The sequence below is a fragment of the Natator depressus genome, chromosome 17 (genome assembly GCF_965152275.1).
Source record: "Natator depressus isolate rNatDep1 chromosome 17, rNatDep2.hap1, whole genome shotgun sequence".
Lineage (NCBI taxonomy): Eukaryota > Metazoa > Chordata > Testudines > Cheloniidae > Natator > Natator depressus.
The window spans coordinates 16,676,130-16,694,173 of NC_134250.1; the positions used below are offsets into that span (position 1 = coordinate 16,676,130).

The 18,044-nt window shown below is 45.9% G+C and overlaps 1 protein-coding gene and 1 long non-coding RNA gene across 3 annotated transcripts in view; one reads left to right on the forward strand and one right to left on the reverse strand.

Moving 5' to 3' along the window:
• Nucleotides 1-1,698: 1,698 nt before the first annotated feature.
• On the forward strand, nt 1,699-8,126 carry LOC142000348 (uncharacterized). The gene is made up of 4 exons (XR_012642214.1): nt 1,699-2,093; nt 4,051-4,634; nt 6,317-6,444; nt 7,785-8,126. It is a non-coding gene; the product is annotated as an uncharacterized LOC142000348 (long non-coding RNA).
• SPNS2 (SPNS lysolipid transporter 2, sphingosine-1-phosphate) overlaps nt 4,689-18,044 on the reverse strand; it is a 172,548-nt gene continuing 159,192 nt past the window's right edge. For both annotated transcript variants that reach the window (XR_012642213.1, XM_074974558.1), the window contains 2 exons: nt 12,121-12,167; nt 4,689-9,529 (listed from right to left, as the gene is read on the reverse strand). Coding sequence is in view for 1 of the 2 variants with exons in the window: in XM_074974558.1 (XP_074830659.1) it covers nt 12,125-12,167 (43 nt within the window). In the remaining variant the exon portion in view is untranslated. The remainder of the gene's footprint in view (nt 9,530-12,120; nt 12,168-18,044) is intronic.

An 18,044-nucleotide genomic window follows, 5' to 3' on the forward strand; every position in this document is an offset into this window, starting at 1 on the left:
CTACACTATCACGTATGTCGGCAAAACGTACGTCGCTCAAGAGTGTGAATACCTCCTCCCACTGACATAGCTACCGCCGCTCGTCGGGGGCGGATTAATTGTGTCGACGGGAGAGCTCTCACCCATTGGCATAGAGCGGCTACGTGAGATCTTACAGCGGTGCAGCTTCATTGGTACGGCTGTGCCGCTGTAAGCTCTCTAGTGTAGACATGGCCTTACTCTTGGAGATATGGGGGGCAGAAAATCCTTGTGGGTTCACCCAAGCCATTGTGCTAGGATAACAACTCTGTTGCCTATTACATTGCCTGGTGGAGCCTGGCTTTGATGTGCAGTTTACAGAAAGTGTTTACTAATCCACCAAGTCCAATCTTGTTTCCCCGGTACTTAGTTCTGCCTTTTAACAATTGCAAAGGCTTCATTTCACTTGGTTTCATGTCCTGCCCATCGCCCAGTTTTCAGGAGACAGATGAAGTGTTGATTTCAATTAAGGCTTTTCTTTCTGTTGGTGTCTCAAAAATTCCAGGCAGAGAAACTGGTCAGCAGCCTTGAGAATATAACTGGGTAAGTGCTGAAGGCTGCTTCGGCAAGCAGTATAGTCACCCGGGATCTGGACTCACTAAGGAGACCAACAAATCTGTAGTAAGTAATTATGTAGAGCAGCATCTGTGCAGAATAACTGGGCTGTGGGTCTGAAGACAGCACAGGAAAGATAAGTGACAGCTGCCCTTCCATCTTATTTGCCTTAGACTACAGAGAGTGGGTTGGTGGTTGGAGCAGGGCACCAGAAGCTGGGGCTGCAGGGTTCCCTTCCCAGCTCTGCTTCTGCCTTAGGCAAATCGTTTTGTGGTGCTGTGTCTGTTACAGCAAGGGCTGCAGTGGTTGTTAGGTGATGACCTGCCTGGTGTTTCTGGGCCAGGGGTGGTCCGTTGCCAGCGTCGATCTCCCAGCACATTCAGGGGCTGCCTCCACCTCCCCACAAGACCCTGTGGAGGCAGGTTTGCCCAGTCCCGGGGCACTCGGGACTGGAGAGTCCATGGGGAGCTCCCTTTCAGAATTGCAGGTTCAAGTCCTGCTGGAGAATTTTAACAAAAACAAGAGTGAGTGGGAGCCAGAGGAAGTTTGTGCTCCCAGCCATGCAGGGAGCGAGGCACCAGAAACCAGTCTGGGGATGGTAAGGAGGGCCCCCATTAGCAAAGTGAAGCAAATTAAAAATCCGTGTGTCAAACGCCCCAGGGCAGGGCCCAGGGCGCCGAGGGACCCTTGGCCGGGGTGGTCATGGAAGGGTGGGCGACAGGAGCATTGTAGGAGCAGCATCTGCACCACGGTAGCTGCGGTGCTCCGGGGTTCCCATCCATGACTGGAAGAGTTGATTGGAGCCAGCACCGGGGGGGTGATGGAGTTGGGGCAATGCTGGCAGTGCCTGTAAAATGTTAGCAGCACTTCAGTGGGGATGGTTACCTCCAAGGACCAAAATTCTGAGTTCAGTGGCATTTTCCTTTGCATCCAGGACATGTTAGGCTCCTCACTGGGCGGGGCGTACGACATGGAAATGCAAGGTGTGGGTGTTAACAAACCCTCTGTGGCCAGTATGCTCCCGGTCCTAATGACAGGGTGCACAAATTCACTAACTAGGCAGCCGCTTGTGCTTGGTTTGTTTAAATGAAGAAATAGTGTTTACGTCTCCTAGGAAAAGTACATGGCAACAGATGCAACGGCATTCAAGACTGCGCTCGTCACCTGAAGTGGAGTAGCCACAGGTGGATTGCACAGCATTTTGGGCAGGGCGAGGGCAGTGGCACTGCATAGCCAAGAACAGTGCAGCTGTTTTACATGCACAAAGGCTAAAATCGCTCCAGGGATAACTGGAACTTCTGACTCTCAGTGGATCTCTTTCGAGATTGCTCTCGGCTGCCAAGAAACTAACAGTAAGGAGTGTTGATTTTTTTTCAGCTGCTACAGTTGTCAACTGTGTATGGATTGGGCTGGGCCAGACCCTGCTGTGAAACCAGCCTGGAGGAGGCACAGAGAGACGAGGACACAAATATGACCTGCTAGTTGAGAAACATTTCACGAGGAGTGCAGCGTGGAAAACTGTGAGTGTTTTTCCCAGAGAAATTGGGAATAATCCTAGCAGACGCTTCCAGGGTCTCAGCTAGCCGTTTGCACCCTGCTTAATGAAATTCCAGATTAAGCAAAGGTTGGGGGGGGGCCTCTGGGGCGGTACTAAGGAATCAGCTCTTCTCTGGGGAGCTCCTAAACTCAGCAGGCATAGGGTTTCAGCACTTAGCGCTGAAGCGGTGTTATCCCAAGCCCCAATATGGACAAAGGTTTGGAATGCTGGCCAGGACCTTTGTGTAATCAGGGTTGATAGTGACATGTCTACAGTCTCCAAAGGGTTAACCCTTGACCCAGAGAAGCCCTAAGGATAGAGGACAAGACTCTCATCTAGTAAAAGCTAAAGCCAGTTTAGGTGCCTCTAAGAAACCCTGGGGATTGGCACACTAGTGCAGGCATAGGCAGTCTGAGGCCTTGTGCTGTGATCCCAAGAGCTAAGAAGCTATGCAGGGTCTGTCTGAGTCCATATCCCCAGGGGAGGCCTGCTGCAGGAAGTGGACAGATTGAATGAGTAGTAGTTCATCCCGCTGTGTCAGGATGGGTGCTGAGCTGCAGGAGAAGGGAATGTTTTGGATGAGCTTTGAAATGGATCATGAAAGATCCAAAGCAAGACATTGTGGTGTCCTGGGCTCTTTGTTGTGTGGAGACTGTTCTCTCTCTCTCTCTCTCTCTCTGCATCTGTCTACCTCACTAACTGAACAAATAAAGACTCAGGTATTACAACTCATACTGAGTGACTTCATAACCCTTGAGAAATCCCTGTTAGAAAGCGGTTTTCCCCTATATACTGTAATTGGTATTTCCACTAGTGCAGACTGACGTTTTTTGCAGCCGCTGGTAATTGTGGAGGGTGGGTGAGGGAAGCTTAACGCCCTCCCTTAAAGCATTTGTTTGTCATGTTGTGAGTGGTTTTCAGTAAGTGTGATATTCTGAGTTCTAAACAAAGCTCTTGGGCAGGGAACACAGGAGGCTGGAGTCATTTGCAGTGATATGTCTATTGCAGTAGAGCCTAGAGGCCAATGCGATTGGGTCTCTGTCATGCTAGCTGCTGTACAGATGTAGTAAATGGCAGTCAGTCATACTGCGATCAGGAACTCTGTGAATGAGACTTGGACTCCCAGAGAAAGCGTGCGTTGGCATTTCATAAGCAGATCCCATTCACAACGCGGGAGCGTTGCCCTCCATTGAAGGTGGTGTGAGTTGCAGGTGCTCAGCAGGTCTCAGGACCCGGGGTCTCTGTACCAGGACTAACCCAGTAAATTGGGCTGTGGTCTACTTGTCCTATTGCAAAAGCCCTCAATCAATGCCTTGGAAAGATCTCCAGGGCCAGCAGCAGACGGGAAAAGGAGTGACTAAACGAACCTGGTAAAGGAGAGGAGTTGGAGGTGCAGTATCTAATCCAATTTTTGTCTCATCGCTGCAGGGCCTGCTAACGAGAGTGCCATGTACCTCCTGCCACAGCCCCCCAAAAAATGTGACCAGGAGAGAGACGCTGGGAGCTTTGGCTTCCAGCTAACTGGGCAAACGCTGCTGAGGCTCAAAGTTCAGCTGCAGGAGTATCTGAATGCATAAAAACCTGCATAATCAAATCATTGGCACAATCTGATCAAGCTGAATGCCCGATGCTCTTTGCCTACAGGAAATTAGCGCTGATGGCAATTTCTGTATTTAAGGGGCGCTGGGATTTGTGGTGCATTCCCTGGTTGGAACAAGGGCTGGCAGCACATCAGCTTCTGCTGGTGTGGTGTGAGGAGCACTGGAACTAACAGATCACTCCTCTTGGGCTGGTGGAGGACTCCCGCCACCTGGGCCTCTTCTCCCACTCAGGCTGGGGGCTGCCAGGAGCGTTGCGCCCACTGTGCAGTTCAGCTGAACGTGTCACCGGCTTTAGGTTCTTGCTAAGTTTAGCCCCTTCTCTGTGATTCTCATCCACAGGACGAATTGAAGCCATTCCTTAAAACGGGTGAAAGGTTTTGCCTCGGCAGCCCTGGAGATGTCAGCCTTTTATCCACAGAACAGATCCACCAGCGGGATTCTTCTTACTGCACCTACCCCAGCTCTGCTCCCCCGTGCTGTGCTACCCCTTGCTGCACTGTGGGCAGTTCAGTCTCCCGGGCTCCTTCGAGCCGGGGGCTGGAGGCTGCCTGAGGTTGTACTTCTGTGAGACAGATGAGTGCCGGGTCTCTGGACACCACTCCCCTGAGAGCACTGATTTCACATGGGTCACCAGCTGAACACTGTGTTTGCCAGCCTGGTTTAGACTCAAACCAGCATCCTGAAGAGGCTCTGTAGTCCCCTTACTCTCCTCCCCGCTGTGTTTCCTTTGGATCCATTTAAGAAAAGGTTGATGCTTCTCCCATCAGGAGCTGCTGCAAATGCTGTTGGAGCATGACTGTCCAGCTCTACATTAAATCTAAGGCAGCCCTGAGCAACCTTCTCTCTGGGAATTGCACCCCAGCAGTGCGAGCCTGCAGCTCCTCTGGAAGCCAGAGCCACGACACAGACAAGAAAGCTGGGAGGTATGTTTTAAATACTTTTATTTCTTAATTTACATAAAGGTATATATTTGGCTTTATTTTTCTTTATACTCTGAGACTGACAATCAGTTGCTCTTAAAAAATAAAATAGCCATTTGCTTCTGAAAGAAATCAGAAAACTATTTTATACTCCTCCCTTGTATAACAAGAAAATGTACAATATACTCCCATACATCACATAGTAAAAGTGATTGCAAGTGCTGGTTTACAAAACAATAAAGCAAACAGAGAAGAAACCAAATAACTAGGATGTGGGGGAAAGTGAGACAACCTTAGCGTTCCAGTCTACATAGAGTTTATTTATGTCTCCATCACTAGTTTGTCTCACTCTGAGGTTCGACTGAGATTAGAGGATGCTGGCCCAGTACTTCAAGCTTCACTCAGGTAAGCAGTCCTGTAGATTTTACCAAACCCTCAGCTACGAGAGTAAAGGCTGCAGGATGTGAATACTTATTTGGTGTGGTTGCAGTGGCACAAATGCCGCTCTTTGTGGCAGAGGGTAAATGCTTTTAAGATGAAGTGAAGTATAAGGAAGCTCTTGCAATCTGCTGTAACAATCTGGTTTTGCTGAAGGCACCCTGCAGCCTCCTCAGCTCTCTGTAAACTTTACCCCACCCATTCATGCAGAGTGCCATTACACTTAATATACCAGGGTAACCACAGACTATTGCACTAAGGGAGCAGGTGTCTTGCAGCAAAGCATCACAGGTGCTGAAATTAGGGATTTCAGAGGAGCACTGAGGAAGAAGGATGGACTTAACGGTAGCATGGGCTAAACCTGGACAAAAGGTACAGAGTATGCTTGCCCCTGGCATTGACCACCTCACCTCAGGTGCTCTGTGCATACGGGAAGGAGGGGGAGAGTTTGCCAACCCCCCCTTCCATTCAGACTGTTTTAGCTGCTCTAAGGTTTTACTAGACTATACACTAGTTATCAACAACGCAGTTTGTTTGGGGTTTTTGGGGGGGGGGGGGGTGTGGAGGGGAGAGAAGGTAAGAGGACAGTAGCCTTACAGATGCTCCCAGGACGCATTTAAATTAAAGACTTAAGTCTAATGCACTGAACCACATTTTGCTTACAAATAATCAACCCAAGCCTTGCTTCTCTTTTGTGATGGGTGCTAATAGATGAAGTTTCTTAAGGTAGATCTTTAATTGTGGCCCCTCTAACAATTACACTGAGGTGTATTTTCAAGTGGAGTTGATAGCTCTACAATCCTACATTTTGTGGCCTAAATACAGAAATGAAAGGGTCTCTCCTTCCACCAGCTTCACTCTAATTCTACCTTCATATCCTCCCTCTCCCCATTACGCCAGCAAGTGCAGATACCCACAAGACACTTTTGCTGTGTATGTTAAATAATAAGCCCATGGTTCTAGCTGTTAAGTGACAAGATCCCATTAAACAATCTGGATTGTGGTGCAAAACGACATTCACCACATTCTCTGTTTCTAGATGACTTCTCCTGAAGCACTTCTGTGGGTAAAACTCATAATAGCTGTGTCAAAACTAACTACTAGAGACCCTGCCCTAGTACTACAGAGTAACCCTAGCGTTTGGCATGCTGCACCAGAATACTGGAATTGGATGTTCGAGAGGGTGGTAGGGAAGAGCATACTTCATTGAGACAGTGCCTCATAGGTCAAGTCTCTCCATTTTACAGCTGAAGAAACAAGCAGAGAGGTAGTGACTTGCCTGCAGTCCAAGTGGCAGAGCTGGGCCTGGAACCTCACTCTTCCTGTCAACAGAGGGAGCGGGCACTAGCAGACACCCAGAATGTTACAGCAGAAGGTAGGTTGTACCCGGCCACCACCTCGTAGTAGTGTTTTTCAAACCTCTCTTCTGAGAGTGGTTGGAAAGCTTGACTTGACTTACAGCTTTGTTATTGTCTTACCCCTTTTATCCCAATTATCTGGTTTCTTTCTAAGAGAATAAATATTTAATAGAAGCTCTAATAGAACAACCCTTGAAAAATTCCATCTCTGAAGAGAAATATGTAGCTACAACTTAAAAAAATACCTTCATCTCTTCGGGTGGCAGATCATGGTCTGTCACGGGGAAGTGGCAGCCTCAGGATGGGGGTTCCAAATTCCCTGCTCCTTCCCCTCCCTTAGTTCTCATGGCTGGCTACTCTACCTCCTCCAAATGGAGAAGAAATCAATCAGTGAAGGATCATTGGTGTGTGGGGACTGGAACTAATTCTCCATTTGCCTATCCGTGGCTGTACTGGGCCTTGTTTCATAGGAAGTGAGGTCAGCCCTTTCCACCAAGGAGACGAAGTTGTTGTAAAATAGAAAATGCTGTCAAATGAAGGGGTATTTATCAGCTCTTTCCATTGCAAATTTATGGGAATAAAATCTCAGTAAATGTCAAAGTTATGCTCTTGAGAGTAAGTGCAGTAACTTTTAAGACAAAGCACTTCAAATAATAATTTAGGAAATTCAGCTAATTTTCCCTTAGCCTCTGAGATCAAGTGACTAATTGTTGTTTATGTTTTACATAAATTAATGGAGAACACCTTAATGAGAAGCACAAAAAATTCATGTGCTTCTAACTCAGGCCTTTGGCTGCCAGACTGCAGAGTTGACATTTTCTCCAAGTAATGTTAATAACAGTATGAGATGGGAAATGAAGCATTGTTTTGAACTTGCTTTGCTTATTATTTTAGTGACACACAAGCACGTTCACTGTTCTCCTGGGGGTGGGGCTTCTGTCTCCAATTGTTTGCTCAGCCTATAAGAATTACTTTAAAAAAAACCAAAACAAAACCACCCTTTGCAGAATTCTATAGGGCACTTCCATAACAGCCCTTTAATCCTTATTTCCGCAGTTTAGAAGAAATTAAAACAACATCTTGTGAGATTTGTTTTAGCAAACATGTAGGGTCACTAACCTCTCCATTTAAGGTAATCTAGGCAATGCTAGTTTCTCTAGCATTACTGTTCACCAGCGTGAAGGCTTATATTGCTCTCATTCCTCTGGTAGGTTATCCCAGATAAACCACCTCCTAGCCCCAACTACAGTTAAGAGCTGGTCTCCTTAATTCCAAGGGGATTAACAACAGATATTTCTTGTTTGACCAGGCTGCTGGTAACTGGAAGTATCTGCCCTCTCTTGTGTTTTCACTGCAGATCACAGCTGCCTCCCTTCAATGTCGAGTGTGAAAGTGAAAAGACCTGAAGCATTTTAAATTGGGGTGGACTCTGATTACTTAATGCAGATATGCAGTCACTGCAGTGCTGCTTGAAAGGATGAAGACATTAGCCAATTAATCAATGGCTCCAGTGGTCTCAAAAACACTGATGAGTTTGCTATTATTAAAACCATCCCAGAGCTGGTAATGCCTTTGTTAATTTAGTATTGTTTCCAGTCCAGCCCTGGCCACAGTCTGAAGGGAAGTGTGTTCTGCTGGACTGGTTGAGAAGGTCTGAGGCCTAAACAGAGTTTTCTCCCAAGCAGGAAAATAAGGTGAGTGGGCAAGCGGACATTTTTCTGGAGCTGTTAGCACTTCATTGCTCTCACAGCTGTACTACAATCATGCTGGCATCATGTACACTTTATCCTTGAATGTCAACTGCAAGAAACAAGACCCCTTTGTTCATCAAAATCAGCTAAGACAGGCTTACAGTTTAGACCAGTGTATTAAAAAGAAAATCCCAGTTGCATTTCTGTAAAGATCAAAGTGAACTTAAGTAATATAGTCACTCCCATGGGAGGGAGCAAACCAGAACAGGACGACGGTGGGGAGGGGGAACGGGGTGTGCGTTGAATCTAAAAATCCTTCTATAAATGCAGTTGCTAGATAGAAACAAAGCTTTGACATCATAAATGTGCCTGAAAATACTGGAAAAAATGATTCGTATTTGCAACATGCTTAATGATGAACATTATATGCATGTAAACAAAGACGGATCATCAGTGGCACATCAGGGCACCAATACCAGACTCCACATAAAGCAATTAATCTCTGGATTTTGGTATTCTGTAAACCTTCTTCTACCTGGAACTGAAACTAAGTATGTTAAACAAAACTGGAAGCCACCAGATATCACTGACCGTGCTTTTCCTGGCTCATCTGTAACAATCCCAAAGAACTCCTTGTGCTGGGAGAGATTTCTCCTCCTTCCAGCTGATCAGGAATAAGAGACAGATCTCCATGCTAGCTCCTCCGGTACTTCCTTAAGCAGGATGCTGTTGCTTGAACATCTGTGCCATCCTTTCTGAATGTTCCTTGGAGCCCTCTTGGGGATAGATGGTGCAACACAGTGGAAGCTTTCACATCCAGTACAGGTGCATGGGCCTTTCGAGATGCTCAAAGTTTAAATACAACTCTATCAAATCTCTATTTTATGAACATAAAGCATCCTCTGACTTGTTTAAATAATAATGAAAGAAATCTGGCTTGAGCCTTCAATTTGTAAAGCTGTGATGTACAGAAAAGGTCCCCATCTAGCATAGTCTCTGGCTGACAGAACTGGTAGCATTTAATAGGACGGAAGATGCCCTGTGTGCAACACAGACTTCTTCACTGCCTAAACTTAAAACTGTATACACAATGTACAGTCACTCACAGGGGTAGCGTGGTTGTGGGCTCTTCGGACACTCACTGTTGACACTCAGCAATGTGGGGAAACCCTACAATATCCTTAGGCTTAGGACCCCTGATATCTAGGCCATCCTCATTCATGTCTTGGACCCTGACCCTGCAGCTGGTTAGAGTGAAGTGATTGGTTTAGCACTCGATAAGACTCCAAATGCATCCCGGAGCTGGAACTTTTGGTTGTGTCCAGTGCTGGGGTTTCCTAGCAGGAGGTTGGAGCGGTGGTTGTGGGAGCTGGAGTCCACGCAGCGTTTCCTTCATCATCCATAATGGCAACTGTGAATAAAAGCGGGGAGTCTTGTTAGTGTGACAGGGGCTGCGTATGGATCTATGAAGACAGGCACTGGTTCTGTTCTTCCTGTGAGCTTGGAAAACAAGCCCTAGTCTTCACTCGAGAGGTCGATCCGAACAGATGAGGCCTCATCTATGTGCGAGTTGTACCGCTTTAATTATGCTGGTATAGTTAAAGCCGTACAACCAGCCTGTTGCAGAAGCTTGTTCCCACAGGAGAAAGGGGAAATGCTGTACCAGTATAAGGTACCATGGACTCACCTTACTGTATCCACATTAGGGCTTGTACTGGTATAACTAGAGAGGTTAAAAAAATCACTCCCCTTCCCAAAATAGTTATACGGCAGTGTAGACCAGATTTGTCTTAGCCAAGTTCAGTGGTAATTTATGGCTGTGTAACCCACACCATGGATAAGTACATGAAGAATGGACAGTAGGAAAAAACAAGGGAGGAGGCAGCGTAGGTGCACTTAGCCCTGCTGCAGCACAACAGATTTACCCCATTGGCACATTCGACATTCCCTCTGAAACCAGCTCATTATCTGTATCACAGGACACCCAAGAAAGATGCTTGACTATTGCTTGAGGTTCTGCCAGTTACCATGGCTGTTCAGATTAGAGCCACAAGCCTCACGCTTGTCTTTAGAGGACCCTAACCGTGTCTTAAATTGCTCAAAGACTAAAAATTAAGTTTTACTAGGTGACATGGAGTACTGGGAAAATTCCACTAAAATTAGGAAGAAAAGGAAATCAGCAATTCTGCTACTAAAGATGATGAAATAGAACCCAGCTACCTCTCTTGGCACTGCAGGGGTCAAGGGAGTAAAAGGCAACATAAATTTTATTTTAAGCAAGTGGCACCAGCAGTGTTGATACTGAATTCCCTGTTGAGTAGGGAAATACTATTCTTACATCACTACATGACCTTCCATTTCTAACTGCTCTAATGGGAAACATGTTAATGCCATTATAAGTAAGTCTTGCAATCAGTCTTTAATGATTCTTTAACCATGTAAAACAGCTGCTATTAAATGGCATGAAGTTGGTGTTCGACTCCCAGCCCAGCACATGAAAGGTATGAGCTTGCCTATTAAATTCTTAGATTCTACAGTGATCTACGTCCCCCCATAGAAACAACACATCTGCTGCAGTCAAGATTGCGTTACATCAGTCCCCCAAAAAGTCCATTCTTAATTGTGCTATTTCATGATGAGTCTCCCAGTGCACTTAGTTTATGGGAAAGAAAAATCTCCTTTTTTTTTAAATGTGCTTAATTAATTTTGGCCCCAGTCAAAACCCAGGAAGAGTTTATCCTTTGCTCTAAGCTGTAGTTCTGTGACTGGCAGCCAGTGATTAAAAACACCCTGAGCTGGGGGGACAGGGGCTGGTTGTCCAGTAATAAGACTTGCCCGGGCAGGAGGAGAATGATCCAGCAAAGAGCAAGGTCTTGCACTGTCAGAAAACATTTTTCAGTGAAAGGTCTTGGTTCTGACATACATTTATGGATAGTCACATGGCAGTGCCATAGAAGATTTAATATATGCAAAAGAATTTCAGGAGGGGCCAAATACTGAACTTGGATGAGTGCAGCTGGCTTCCACTGAAGTCAATAGGGGTTGATTATGCACATGGGCCCTATTCTTTTAGAGAAATGGTCATGGTGTTCCTGGACATCAGTCAGTCCAGTGATGGGCTATGTCTATCAACACTGCAGAGACTATGCAGGCATAGCCCCTCGTGTGGACAGTGTATACTGATGGCCGGGTTGTTTTCTTCAAACCCCCGACTGACACAGCTACACCAGGATAAATTTTAAGAGTAGTCCAAGCCAAGAGCTGGTGGCTTGACATTAGTGTCAGTGTTCATGTGATGCTCCTTATTTGGTTGGGACTGCAGTATCTTTCAGGGGCTGCTGCAAAATTGGGAAGTGTTATGCCCTAGAGCTCCCCACTCTCCACCAGAGCAGAAAATGAAGGAGATGTAACGTGGTTCTTTTTCAGCACACGAGCTGGTTTAATAGCAGGGAAGCTGGGTGAGGACTCAGACAAATTTTATAGACCCTTTCTTCTCCACGTTAATTTATTTTAATCAAGGCAACAAATCTACTTCTCAAACTATATCTCAGGCCATGCAAAACACGGAGTGTTGTGCAGGCCTCTCAGATGCCTCAGTCCCTTGCACTTTTTTTGCCTAAAGTAGTGATTTTATTGCAAGAGTCACAGAGATCTGATGCACTGGGTTTTTGCTCTTATGGGTAAGCAAGGCTGGAGGTAGATCCCATGTAATTTGCTCCTAGGAGGCTGTAACATAAGGCCTTGGGGGTGGGCAAATAGAGTAAAATGGAGAGAGTTTGCAGCTGGGGCTGTCTTGCTCTAATTATCAGAACCCACTTTGCACTCTATCAAGTTGCTCACCCTTGATCCCTGGAAGATGTATAGGGGAAACCTCCTAGTACACAGTTCAATCCCTCTGCCAACAGTTCATGTCAGGAACTGGAATTTCTTTTCCAACGCCCAGCACACACACAAGTCACCATTGTCATTAAGAAACATTTTGTGTTGGTTTTGGTCACTCACCGTTTCAGACTTTCACAGTGGCTGGTGGCATCATCAGTTGATTCACCCTGGATGAGGGGGGGAGGAAGAGGGGAGGGAATGTCAAGTATAAACCACTACCATGGAGGTGTTAGAGCATCAATTAGCCAAAAAACACTACCTAAAATCTACCGTCCTTGCATTGAATTGTCAAGGTTCATACTGGCAATGTCTCTGTTATTTCTTTCAGAGTGCTCAGTCTCTAAAGAGATAGGAAGATAGGGTGCATTAGCAAACACAGGGCTGGGGCTCCCAGCTCTTTCACGGTAGTGTCTGATGGTAATTCTGACAGCCACTGGAACACACAAAGTAACACGGCTGATACTAATTGACAAGAACCCGGCAACCCTCCAAAGGCATTCAGACGGGCAGCAATTGTTTCCCTAAGCAGGGAACAAGGCTGTTTGTGCAGTAGCGATTGCTTGGTGTCCTTTTGACTGACAACATAAATGTAAACAGCCACCACTGATAAAGGTTAGTTAAGGCAAAAAAGTCATCTTTCAATCACTGGAGCTGAAAGAGTTGTTGGGCCTGACAGCAGCTCTCAGGGCCAGATTTAATCCACCAGGCTGTGCAACTTCTGCTTGACAGCCCTGTTCTCTGTCCCAGTCAATGTAAGCTGCCTTAGGTCGACCTAACAGTAGTGTAGACCAGGGCTCAGATCTCAACCAGTCGCTCATTCGGAAGCTATGCAGAACAGGTTAATTCTGCCAGCGTTTTATTCTTACCACAGAGTATGCATGTGCATTGCTGGCAGGTGTGCCAGGGACACTCAGAATGCACCGCTTGTGCTCCTTATGTGCAGCATGTGACGGGTTAAAATGTATCTTCTCCATCTATCTTGGGTACTTCTGTAGCCCCCATCACCATAGTATTTGAGCATCTCCAACGTATTTATCCTCATGCGCCTCTGTGAAGTAGGGCAGTGTTATTACCCCTTACCCCCTTTTACAGATGGGGAACTGAGGCTCAGAGAGGTTAAGTGTCTTGGTCAAGGTCACCTAGGAAGTCCGTGGCAGAGGAGGGAATTGAACCCAGATCCTCACGTCTTACCCACTGGATCATCCCTCTGCCAAACACTCCAACTGTTCATGTGGTTTTCTGCCTAATCTCCTAGGAACAGCCAAGTAGAACCTTCCTGCTCTGCTGCCCACCTACATCCTAAGTATCCTTTGATTTCAACACAACTCCCGGGAGGCACCAGAAGGTCAGCAGTGAAGACTTACCAAAGGGGGGGAAATAAGGGAAAAAATGCTAATAATTCCAAATTTTTCAATGGTAGTAAAATGTCCCCCACGGACCTGAGCTGCCAGGAGGCTGAGGAGTATCCCAGACCTCAGAGGGGTCCCACTGGTCTAACAGCGATAATCCCACGTTGAAGAGTTTGTCACTTCCCGTTTGGGAATATTTGCTGACGAAGCAGCTGTTCCTAAACTGTGCTATTTTCTCCCGAGGGAGGGAGATGGGAACCGTTCTGTTATTTCCTGACAGGGAAGGAAACTTCCAAACTGCCTTTTAAGAACCAAAACTGGTCAGAGGCACTTTTTTTCTGGTTGTTTTACTGTTATCTCCACCAGTTCCAAATGAGACCCTGTCCCCAGTTTCCTCCATCTAGAAAACCCAAATATTTCTCCTAGATGTGATCAAACAGATTTCATGATATGTGACAGCATCTGTAATTACAAAGTATTCATAGAGCCATCTCTTTAATATTAGACTACATGTCTGAAATTATGTACTAAATATTTAAGGTTGTAAACAGACCTAATTTTGTTCTATCCATAGCAATGCCTAAGATAGAAACTTCTGTAAGAAAAAGAGCCAATTTAATATACAGTTGCTGTGACCTTTTATGGGTTATTTTCTCTATGCACCACCCTCACTGGAAGTAGTCTGGGCAGTTTAAAAAAGGCTATCCTCCAATTACCCTTTTAATCCAGGCAGTATACATGGCCAGCCAACGCACCCCAAGATTTATTATTTGTAGCACAGTAGACCTCATTATGCTAGCAGCTATACAAACACATAATATGAGGCAGTCCCTGCCTCAGCTTCTGAAACAGAATTTGCTGCCAAAATGCTAGCAGAGCCAAATCTTCTCCTTCCCTATGTTCAGGCATAAAGAGGAAGTCAGCCTTCCCCTTCTAGCCGCCCACTCATCTTGTCCTCATTTAGGCTAAAGTTTTCAAAAGTATCTTAGTGGCTTGGGAGCCAAGCTGCCCTTTTCAAAAGTGACTTAGACAATTGGGAATCTAAGTCCCCTTGACTTTCCAAGGGATGTAGGTTCCAAAGGGCTGGAGGCACTTTGGAAAACGTTACCCTGCCTGTGCTTGTGACTTCCCAAACTCTAGGCTGCAGTATCACTGACTGAACTGAGGAGGAGCAGAAGGGAGAGAACACAATTGCTAGCTAGAACCTAGGGGCATTAGCAAGGGTGAGACTCAAAAGGAAGGAAAAGGCTGTGATTTGTAAAGGGGAGCAATATCTGTCAGTGCTTCCCCAACGTTTGAACAGTATGTTTCGTGCACTGATTACATCTACAGTGTGCACATTTTAGTAGCCGACACGTTTTCAAAACACCTCTTTTTGCAGTACCCAAATTAGAGCTATCGTTTTGCTACAAGGAGAGAGGGATATTAGGAAATAGTGCCCTAATTTTTACAGCCTTCTGTATCTAACGTTAGTTAACTTATGAACAGCAATAAAATCCCTTTACAGGGTTCCTTTTGCCCTGTGATGTTAACAGCAAAACCTCATTCAACCTTCGCAATACTCAGGGCAGTGGTTCTCAACCAGGGACACGCATACCCCTGGGGGTACGCAGGGGTCTTCCAGGAGGTACATCAACTCATCTAGATATTTACCTAGTTTTACAACAGGCTATACAAAAAGCACTAACAAAGTCAGTACAAACTAAAATGTCATACAGACAATGACTTGTTTATACTGCTCGATATACTATACACTGGTTTCAGAGTAACAGCCATGTTAGTCTGTATTCGCAAAAAGAAAAGGAGTACTTGTGGCACCTTAGATGTCTCTGAGGTGCCACAAGTACTCCTTTTCTTTTATACTATACACTGAAAATGTAAGTACAATATTTATATTCCAATTGATTTAATTGTACGGTAAAAATGAGAAAGCAATTTTTCAGCAATAGGGTGCTGTGACTATTGCAGCCAGTACTTTTGGGAGCAAGTAGATTATTAAGTGAGGTGAAACTTGGGGTACGCAAAACAAATCAGACTCCTGAAAGGGGTACAGTAGTCTGGAAAGGCTGAGAACCACTGATTTAGGGCCTTCAAATTCCATAACCACCAATCTCCATTGACTGCAACTGGAGTCAAAATGCTAGAGCCCAAGATATACACAATGCAGGCTGGCATTAAGTTTTAGGACAGGTATCTGACCATTTGAAACACAAAATTCTCTGTGGTCAATTTCCTACAGAAATAGAGGCATCATGCAGAACATCCCTTAGAGCAGGGGTTCTCGCAAGAAAATTTTTGGCCTCAGAGTGTGGCTACAAACTCTTGCTGGTGGCCACTCTGACAATTTTTCCTAAAATACTTTAGGAAAAACAAATATGCACATCTACATGTCCAAATCATTGTAATTGATGTAAGTCGGGTTTTTTGCTGACTCAATAATAAAAATAATATACAGCTGTCTCTAGTCTTTACTGGACAGAATAGAAACAAAGTAAGATGCTCTGCATGATCTTGCCTTTTTTGGTGGTTTTTTGATTTTTTTTTGAGACTTGCTAGCTAGTAAGTCTAGGGCTGTGAAAACTGATATTTGTATGCTTGTTAATATCACTTTAAACAGCTGACTTACTATCTAGCTGGCAGGCAGTGAAAAGTGATATTAACAAACATTCAAATATTGCTTTCACAGCAGTCTTACTCAGCTCTGACACAAGCTGGGTGATAAATTAAACCCTGGATAGAGAGGTGGGTAGGGAGGCGCGGGACCCAGGGGTGATGGAGGGCTGAGGGAAGCAGTGGGGCCCAGAGACAATGGGGGTTGGTTAGCCGGCAGCCAAAGCTTGAAGCCCTGCAGCTGGAGGATGGAGACCCACAGCCAGAACCTGCCACAGGGCGGAAGCTGGAAGCCCAAGCCCCACTGCCCCAGGAGAGGGGCCACTGCTGTGTGTCCCCCCATCACTGTCCAGGAGGCTATGGCCGCAAGAAGAGCCCCTGGTGGCCATATTTGAGAACTGCTGCCTTAGGGTGTCTCCTGTTAAAGTGATGTGGCCAGAGGGACACCTGCAAAAAAAACTACCTTCTGTCCCACTAAAATGGTGCCTTTCTGCAGACACCAGTTACGTCCAAGAGAATTTCACCTAGTCTTTGGGAAACAGGAGCCTCCCCGAAAACACCAATGTCACTATTTATTTCGTAAACACCAACACAGCTTGTCTGTTTGAATATATATAAAAACCGACCTAAGGAGAAGATTTCTGATACCAGAGGGTTCTTTAATCTAGCAAACCAAGGCGTAAGACCCAATTACTGAAAGCTGAAGCTAGACAAATGCAGACTAGAAATAAGGCACAATATTTGTTTTAAAACAGGGAGCGCCGTTAACCACCAGAACTAGTTCCTCAGGGCTGCGGTGGAGTCTTTCTAAATAATACACAATAGCTAAACCAAAAGTTAGGCAGGAATTGTTGGTGAAATTCTCTGGCTGTGTTACGTGGAAGGTCAAACTCGATGACCATAATAGTTCTTTATGCCTTTAAAATTATGAAAAAGCAAACCTTTCCTTAAATGCTAGAAATAATTAATCTGCTCTATTTCTTTTCTTAAAGGGCTTTTATACTCTTCTGCCCCAGAGCTTAGTTAGCAACAACTCTCCCCTGCCTTGCGTGTGTGACTACAATTGCCTGCAGTAACTATAGTAATTAGCAGCCCAGCAGGGTCCAGCAGTCTGTGAACCCACCCACTGGAACTCATGGAATCTGTTAACTTCGTAACACTTCTGTTTGAACCTGCCTGACAAAACCGGAGGCAGAGGATACACCACTCATAGTCGCCTCATCTTGTGGAAATGCACAGTGAATAAGTACGTTGAAAGAAGCCCTGTGAATCGGCAGAGGAATAGAACGAGCTAATTGTACAATGGTTCAGCTCATATAGTGTCTAACCAGAGGGCCTGTACCCAGTGAACATCCCTGGCTGAATGTCCAGGGTAGGCGTCTACTATTGGGTTTCTTGGTCTCAGACTGGCGCACACCAGGCTTGTATTCCAGGGGGATAGGCAATGGTGTCAGCGTAGTCCCCCGACAGTCCGAAAGGGACTAATGCAGTTGCGGCCATCCAGAAGGAAGGTGGGCAGGGACTCTGAGGGGAAGGAGGATGGGTCCCAGCGTGGGGTGGGTTGTGGGAATCTCCATGTAGTCTGGGAGGAGTGCTCCCCGCTATGGAGCAGAGTACCAGCAACTCCCCCTCATTTACAAAGCGAGGTTCTAATGGGCTTTCCTGGACGAGGAATACAACAGGAAAAAACCTGAGCCCTGGAACCAGCTCACTTAATCAGTGTTGGGGTAACTGCAGGGAACATGTGAAATGGGCTCGTCCCTGTAGAAGCAGAGCACTGAGATAGCTGCATGTTAAGGTTTTGATCAACCCACCCTGAGTCAACTGCCTACCGCTATTGTTTCCGCAACTGATCTGGTCACATCAACAACTTCATAAACACGCTCCAAGCAGATTTAAAGCTAGTTGTTCTGCCAGTCCTGTCCCAGCCTGTGATACAAACAGGTGGCCATGGACTAAAAGACACGTTCAGATTTTGTTAGGCTAGGGCTGACCCTGTTTAGCTCACTCGGACTCTGCACATACCCACAAGCTGTGCTCAAGGCAGCGACAAAGCCGCTCCTGCCTCTCGCCATCATTATTCAG